Raw genomic sequence first — 7,500 nt, 5'->3', positions numbered from 1 at the left:
ACCAACCACCATGTATATATTTTGAAAGAATGAGCTTGTATATCTCCCTTGCGAATTATTCTCAACAAGGGAAGCAGTCCAGACTATGGTGCGTGGTAGAGTTTGGGGGACTCTGCTCTGTTAAGCTACACTTAAGCCAGGGGGGGGGGGATGTGTATTAGTAAGCCTGGGCTCTTTTTTTTCTTTTTTTTTTTCTTTTTTTATGAAAAGGAGGCTGTAATTAGATCCCAAAGAGTTTATTATAGAGAATGTTGTAATATACCTCTTAAGTCATGGAGCTATAGTTAGTCCTGTAAGAAAGGGTATAGTTATTGTAGTTTTTTTTTACTGGGGAGGAAATGTTCCTTTTGTGTTCAGTTTTTTGAATAGACATTTTTTTAATTGTTCTCCCAAGAAAAGATCAAGATCCTTAGCATTTTTAAGACCAAGAATAATCTGGATTCTTTTCTGTCTGGAGAGGAGTCTGTTGCCTGCCCATAATTTGTATTTTAGAAAAATGCACAGGGTTGTTGATAAGCAAATTATTTTTTGGATTATTCAGATCACATTGTCATAATATTTTTTTTTCTCCCAAGGATACATCTTGTATAATAACAGTGAAGGAAAGGATGAAGTGTCTTTTTTTTTCAACTTCCCCTTATACCTACAGTGAATTTTTTTTCCTGTTGTGACATTGCACAGTTCATTGAGATCACACCCCATACCAGATTATTCCTCAGGCCTACCCTGTATTTGGAATCATTTGAAATAAATGAACAGAAAAGATTAAGTAGATAAATCAATAAATCAATGAAAATAAAGAGTTAAACCAATAGATAGATAAATTTATGAATAAATAAAATGCAGAAATTATATAAACATCTCTCTCCTTTTTTGCTACTCCTCAGTCAGCTGTATTATGATGGACATCAGACCTTTGCGCAGGACTTGGCAACGCTGGTTGACCAAGAGGCCAGCGCCGTGGCTCCCTCAGACAGGCTCATGAATGTGCTCAGTCTCGGACTACTGCACGAACACGGTGAGAGTCTTCTTTTTCGTTTTTACGTGTTTCTGTTTTTCTTTTGTGCCTGGCTGTTTCTTATTTTAGTCTCTTTTTCTTTCCTTTTTTCTTTTTCATCTCTTCCTTTTTTAATCAGAGAGTACAAAGGAGGATAATGTGTTATTGTGGTATGTTATGATTTGTTTTCAATTGTTTTTAGTTGACTGTTTTTTTTTTATTATTATTATTTTTGTTTTGTAAAAAAAAGTTACAAATTGTATAATACAATTCAATAATGAGTGAGTTGTGAATTTATTCTAAATTTGCCATGCAGTATTGTATATTATTTAATTTTTCAAAATGTCATACAGACTAGATGTACATTATGAAAAGGTTTTGATGATATAAGCTAATTCTAAATGTTAATTCTTATTTTAGTAAATGTGTTGTCTTTATTTTTTCTACTTCTTTATTACCAAAATTTTTGTCATGGTGTTTGAGTTTTTAGTATGCCTTTTATGATTGTCATGTGTGAAGCAGAGATAGAAACCCTCTCATTTCTAGTACTTGTTTACAAAACTTTTCTGTTGAAAGACTCATATAAGTTCTCTAATTTGCTTAGCAGTAAAAGAAAAAGTAAATAATATGTTTAATTAAATTGTGCGCAGTAAAAAAAAAATATAATAAAATTCTTTAAATACAAGGTAATTGGTTGGTAGCTGTTACATTACAAAAAACACTACTTACAGAAATGGAGCGACCCCTGAACAGACTGGAGTACACGTTAGGCCCAGGCTTGGACCTCGAATATGAGACAGAGCCGCAGACGTCAGCCCCAGAGCCTGCCATGTATGAGACAGCTTATGTGACCTCGCACAAGGATAAGTGCCGAGCTGCCGCATTTTCGCTGGATGGGAACCTTGTGGCTACGGGGAGTGTTGATGCATCTATTAAGGTAGGTAGGGGAGGCTGGTGTGTGAAGAAAGAGTTTGAATTTATAGACTCTGATAAGGCCATTCTCAATCATGTTTTTTTTTCTGTGAAAAACAAAATGAACAACTAAAATGAAAAGTATGATTAGATAATAAATTTAGCACATAGTATTTCTGCTGCTTCTTCTCTGTCTTAGTTGAACTTAGAGAAAAAAGTACGTCCAACTAAAAAACAAAAAATAGCAAAAACACTTGAAAAGAATCCCTTTCTCCCATAGATCCTAGACGTGGACCGAATGTTGGCTAAAAGTGACCCAGATGCCGTGGAGCTTCACCCGGACGCTGTGGTGGGTCATCCAGTCATCCGAACCCTCTACGATCATCTGGATGAGATCACCTGCCTGGAGTTCCACCCACGCGAACAGATCCTCATCTCAGGCAGCCGAGACACCAATGTCAAGATGTTCGACTTCAGCAAGACCTCGGCCAAGAAGGCTTTTAAGACACTTACAGTAAGGGAGGGAGGGGAGGAAGGAGGTGGGAGGTCTCTACAACTGTTAGTAGATGGGGGGGGAAGGCAAAAGGAAGAGAGGGGGAGAGGTGTGTGTGTGGGAGTGAGTGAGTGAGTGAGTGAGTGAGTGAGTGAGTGAGTGAGTGAGTGAGAGAGAGAGAGAGAGAGAGAGAGAGAGAGAGAGAGAGAGAGAGAGAGAGAGAGAGAGAGAGAGAGAGAGAGAGAGAGAGAGAGAGAGAGAGAGAGAGAGAGAGAGAGAGAGAGAGAGAGAGAGAGAGAGAGAGAGAGAGAGAGAGAGAGAGAGAGAGTGAGTGAGTGAGTGAGTGAGTGAGTGAGTGAGTGAGTGAGTGAGAGACAGTCAGTCAGTGAGAGAGAGAGAGTGAGTGAGTGAGTGAGTGAGTAAGTGTAATTGGAAGAGAGACAGACAGACAGACAAAGGGAAGTAGGTTGGTTGGTTGGCTGGTTGGTTGATTGGTTGATTGGTTGGTAGGTAGGTAGGTAGGTAGGTAGGTCCAAGTATGGAAGAGAAAGAAAGTGTTTTTTCTCTTTCTTGTGTGTATGTGTATGTCTGGTTTAATCATATACAAATCACCAATACTAGCTTGCATGGAGTTTACATCAGATATTGGAAAAATTGTGAATTTCGTTGAACACAGACAGCTCCACATGTCCTTAGCCACGAAGGCCCTAGTGACCATGCTGGAGTTCCCCATTCCTTGAAATTACAGAAAACTGTTTGTTAGTTTTTCTAATGCTGTTAATACTAATACTGTTATTATTGTTATTGTTATTGTTATTGTGTTATTAAAATACAAGTAACAATAAAAAACTGAGGATTAGCAATTGACTTCTGTGTGACTAGACTAGACATTTGTTGAGTCGTCTCTGTGCAAATGCAATTAATAAACTAAGATTATAGTGGACATAGCATATAATCATGCCATCTGCATCCAATGAGTTTATAACTGACAGTTTGGTGATACAGGTTTAGTAGAAAAAGTTAATTAATCTGAAAGTATGCAAAACATCCAGTTTTATATTTCTATTAATGCAACTTATACCTACTTTCTTTCTCCTCCTCCTTCTTCTTCTTCTTCTTCTTCTTCTTCTTCTTCTTTTCTTCTTTTCTTCTTCTTCTTCTTCTTCTTTTTTTTAGAACTCTCTCTTTCTCACAATCTTTATATTGCTTTCAGTGAACCACAAAACTCTTTTTTGTCTTTCTTTAAACCTTTCCCTTTTATTTTTTACACAAAGGATGCTGAGCAGGTAACCAGTATGTCAATCCATCCCAGTGGGGACTTCCTGGCAGTAGCGACAGAAGGTGCTGTGGTGAGGTTTTATGACATCAACTCCTGCCAGTGCTATGTGTGTCCGTACCCGCGCGAGCACCACACGGGACCCCTGACTTGCGTGCGCTACTCGGCTGATGCAAGAGTCTGCGTCTCGGCTTCAAAGGATGGTCATGTTAAGGTAGATATGGTTCTTGGGGCAGTTATTTTAAGTTCAAATGATAATTAATGATCACTAGATATATGAATAGATAGCAAGGTAAACAGATAGACAAAGACACAGATGGATAGGTATACTGATAGACAAAGACACAGACAGATAAGTATACTAATAGACAAAGACACAGACAGATAAGTATACTAATAGACAAAGACACAGACAGATAAGTATACTAATAGACAAAGACATAGACAGATTGGTATACTGATAGACAAAGACACAAACAGATAAGTATACTAATAGACAAAGAGACAAACAGATAAGTATACTAATAGACAAAGACACAGACGGATTGGTACACTGATAGACTGACACTTTGTTTAGTTTGGATTGAGAAAAAAGACCTTAAGACCAAGAAAAAAAGAATATAACATACCAAAATATCCTCTTCAAGAAATGAAGAACCAGGAACCATGTAAACAATATACTCACTATGCTGAACAACCCCTTGACAGGTTTGGGATGGTGTCTCTGGTCGCTGTGTGCAGACGTTCTCCAAGTGTCATGATGGGATGGAGGTCTGCTCTGTGCTCTTCTCCCGCAATGGAAAGGTGGGTATCTTACCTCTAGCTCGTTGATGAAGATGTGAATGAGTATTGAATATCTTTGCAGTGCGAGAGATGTATTTGATCGGTTCAATAACCTCCAACAGAAATCTATGTATTTCTAATGAAGGTATATTTGAAACAGGTTAGATATATCTCTTGCACTATGAAGATATTCATTCACATTCATAACTTTTTCTACTTATGTCATAATGAATACTGTTCCTATCTCTTAGCTATTTTGGCATTGTTAAATTTTTTATGTACAAATTTGAAATTGTTGAGGATGATTCTTTTATCATTTTATATATACAAAGCTTAAGTAGGGTTATTATAATTATCCTTTTACTAAGACTGGTCACTTAATATTATTATCCATTTTAAGTTTCATGAACATCTACCTCTGGACATTCTGGGTTTTATTTTTAAGGTTAAAGTCTTTTTTAAGATCACCAAAAATAGAGAGTACCTTTTTGTTTACAGTATTCTTTACTTGTGTTTTTATTAACTGCGTTATTACATTTTGCTCATCTTTCCTCCCCTCTAGTACATCCTGTCGTCTGGACTTGACAGCGTAGTGAAACTGTGGGAACTGTCGAGTGGGAGATGCCTCATCGCCTACACTGGGGCAGGCTCTGTCGGTAAGAGAGCTAGAGTGACTGTGGTCATTCTTTACTTCTTCTTTGTGTACACACGTATGTACGTACATTTGAGTGAGTGATTTTTTCTCTCTCTCTCTCTCTCTCTCTCTCTCTCTCTCTCTCTCTCTCTCTCTCTCTCTCTCTCTCTCTCTCTCTCTCTCTCTCTCTCTTTTTTTTGATTGATTGAGTGATTGATATGATGCCTCTCCCATTCTTTACAGGCCGCCAGGAACACAGCGCCCATGCGATGTTCAACCACACAGAGGACTTTGTAATGTTTCCCGACGAAGCCACGACATCCCTGTGCGCTTGGGATGCTAGGAATGCACAGAGGAAGAATCTACTCTCCTTAGGTAAGAGCATTCAGATTTTTTTTAGTATCGTTTGTTTCCTCGCTGAAAGCATCTGTATCCTCACGCTAAACCACTGCTGATGTTACAGTATGCATCTAGTGTTGTAAAGGACAGTCACGACCAAGAGCAAAGACTAGCAGGGAAGGGCAACCAGAAACCAGGTCATCGTTGTTGTTAGCATCTTTTCTCTCTTCTCTTCTCTCCTCTTTCTTTCTCCTCTATTCTCATTTCTTTCTCCCACTTTTGCTTTTTCTCCTCTCTCTGCCCTTTTCTTTCTCTCGCTTCTCTTTCCTTCACTTCTTTTCTCAGGTTTTTTTCTTCTCTTCTCTTTTGTCCATCACTCTTCTCTTTTCTTTTCTTTTTTTTCAGTTTTGCTTTTCTCTCTTCGATTTTCCTTCTCTCTCCTCTTCTCTCTTCTCTTCTCTTCCCCTTGTTTCCCTTCTGTTCTGTTCTCTGTCCCCTATGAAGTAGATTAAAACACACAATCCAGTTTAGTAACATGACTGCATCCTGCTCCTTACTTGGTCAGTACTCATAGTGCCACTTATTTTCATTTAGATTACAAAGATTTAGTACTTTTCTAGTTGAGATATAGCAAGAAAGAGGGGAGGGAATCACTCAGAGGGTGAGAGAGAGAGAGAGAATGAGAGAGTGAGAGAGTGAGAGAATGAGAGAGTGAGAGAATGAGAGAATGAGAGAGTGAGAGAGAAGAGAAGAGAAGATAAGATAAGATAAGATAGAGAAAGCAAGAAAAAAAGGGAAAAGAGATTGCAAGTGAAAGAGAAAGAGAGGAGGGGGAGAGAGATAGGAAGGAAGGGAGAGAGAGGGAGGAGAAAGACAAAGAGATGGGGTGGAGAGAGAGCAACAGAGAGAGGGGGGGGGGGGAGTAGCAAATGAGAGTGGGGAAGAGATAGCAAGAGAGAGGGGGTAGAAGAATAGCAAGAGAGAGGGGGGAGAGAGATAACAAGAGAGAGAGAGAGAGAGAGAGAGAGAGAGAGAGAGAGAGAGAGAGAGAGAGAGAGAGAGAGAGAGAGAGAGAGAGAGAGAGAGAGAGAGAGAGAGAGAGAGAGGGGGGAGAGAGAGAGACAGAGAGAGAGAGAGAGAGAGAGAGAGAGAGAGAGAGAGAGAGAGAGAGAGAGAGAGAGAGAGAGAGAGAGAGAGAGGGGGAGAGAGAGAGAGAGGGGAGGGAGATAGTAAGAGAGAGAGGGGGGGTAGATAGCAAGAGAGAGTGGGGGAAGATAGCAAGAGAGAGAGGAAGGGGAGATAGCAAGAGAGAGAAGTGGGGTAGTGAGAGGTATGGAGAGATAATAAGAGAGAGAGAGGGGGGAGGAATGAGAAAAGGAGAGAGCCAGAAAGAGAAACAAGCAGAGGCAGAGGAGGAAGACTTTCCAAGCAGCTGCAATTTCTCCTGATAGCCTTCCTGACACGTATACTGATTGTAAATCAATATTGGCTGTGCAAGTTTGATCATCATATTCGGGGTAAAGCATGCTTTCAACTCTCTCACAGGGTATGCATTCGCATTTTTTATTTAAGGGCCAACCACATTGAGGGTATATCTAGTTACTACACTTGTATTTTGCCAGAAATAGTTCCACACAAGACATGTAGTGCTTTAACTAGCAGGAAGATCCACATCGTTATGTGGAAGTAAGTTGCACCTTAGACATTTCTCAGGATTTTGAGCATAAGAGCAGTTATAATATTATAGTTTGCTTATTGAAGAACACAAAGTTGATTGAAAAAGATCATACTTGATATGATTAAGTGAGTAGTTTGCATTAATTCACATCATAGTTTAAATGTCAGAAAGATGTAAAATGCTAATAAAGTGTGAGTTTGATTGATTTAGCCGGATTTTTTCTTTCTTTCTTTCTTCTTTCTTTCTTTCTTTCTTACCCTTTCCAAATGATGGTAATATAATATATGTATGTGGATTTTCTTCATGTTCCCTTTTCATATATGTTTATTTGCCCAGTGTTTCAATTGGGAATATTTCTTTCATCTTTTTTCAGTTACCCATTCGTCCA

The 7,500-nt window shown here is 39.0% G+C and overlaps 1 protein-coding gene across 2 annotated transcripts in view; it reads left to right on the top strand.

The window, feature by feature from the left end:
- LOC125040625 (cleavage stimulation factor subunit 1-like) overlaps window positions 1-7,500 on the top strand; it is a 15,394-nt gene that overhangs the window by 544 nt on the left and 7,350 nt on the right. For both annotated transcript variants that reach the window (XM_047635277.1, XM_047635276.1), the window contains exons 2-8: window positions 888-1,018; window positions 1,729-1,934; window positions 2,190-2,423; window positions 3,677-3,892; window positions 4,387-4,482; window positions 5,024-5,117; window positions 5,339-5,470. In XM_047635277.1, coding sequence (XP_047491233.1) covers window positions 888-1,018; window positions 1,729-1,934; window positions 2,190-2,423; window positions 3,677-3,892; window positions 4,387-4,482; window positions 5,024-5,117; window positions 5,339-5,470 — 1,109 coding nt within the window. The remainder of the gene's footprint in view (window positions 1-887; window positions 1,019-1,728; window positions 1,935-2,189; window positions 2,424-3,676; window positions 3,893-4,386; window positions 4,483-5,023; window positions 5,118-5,338; window positions 5,471-7,500) is intronic.

Source organism: Penaeus chinensis, chromosome 29, assembly GCF_019202785.1.
Source record: "Penaeus chinensis breed Huanghai No. 1 chromosome 29, ASM1920278v2, whole genome shotgun sequence".
Taxonomy (NCBI): Eukaryota; Metazoa; Arthropoda; class Malacostraca; order Decapoda; family Penaeidae; genus Penaeus; species Penaeus chinensis.
The sequence above is the reverse complement of the archived record's forward strand: the minus strand, read 5'-3'. Positions and strand labels throughout refer to the sequence as shown.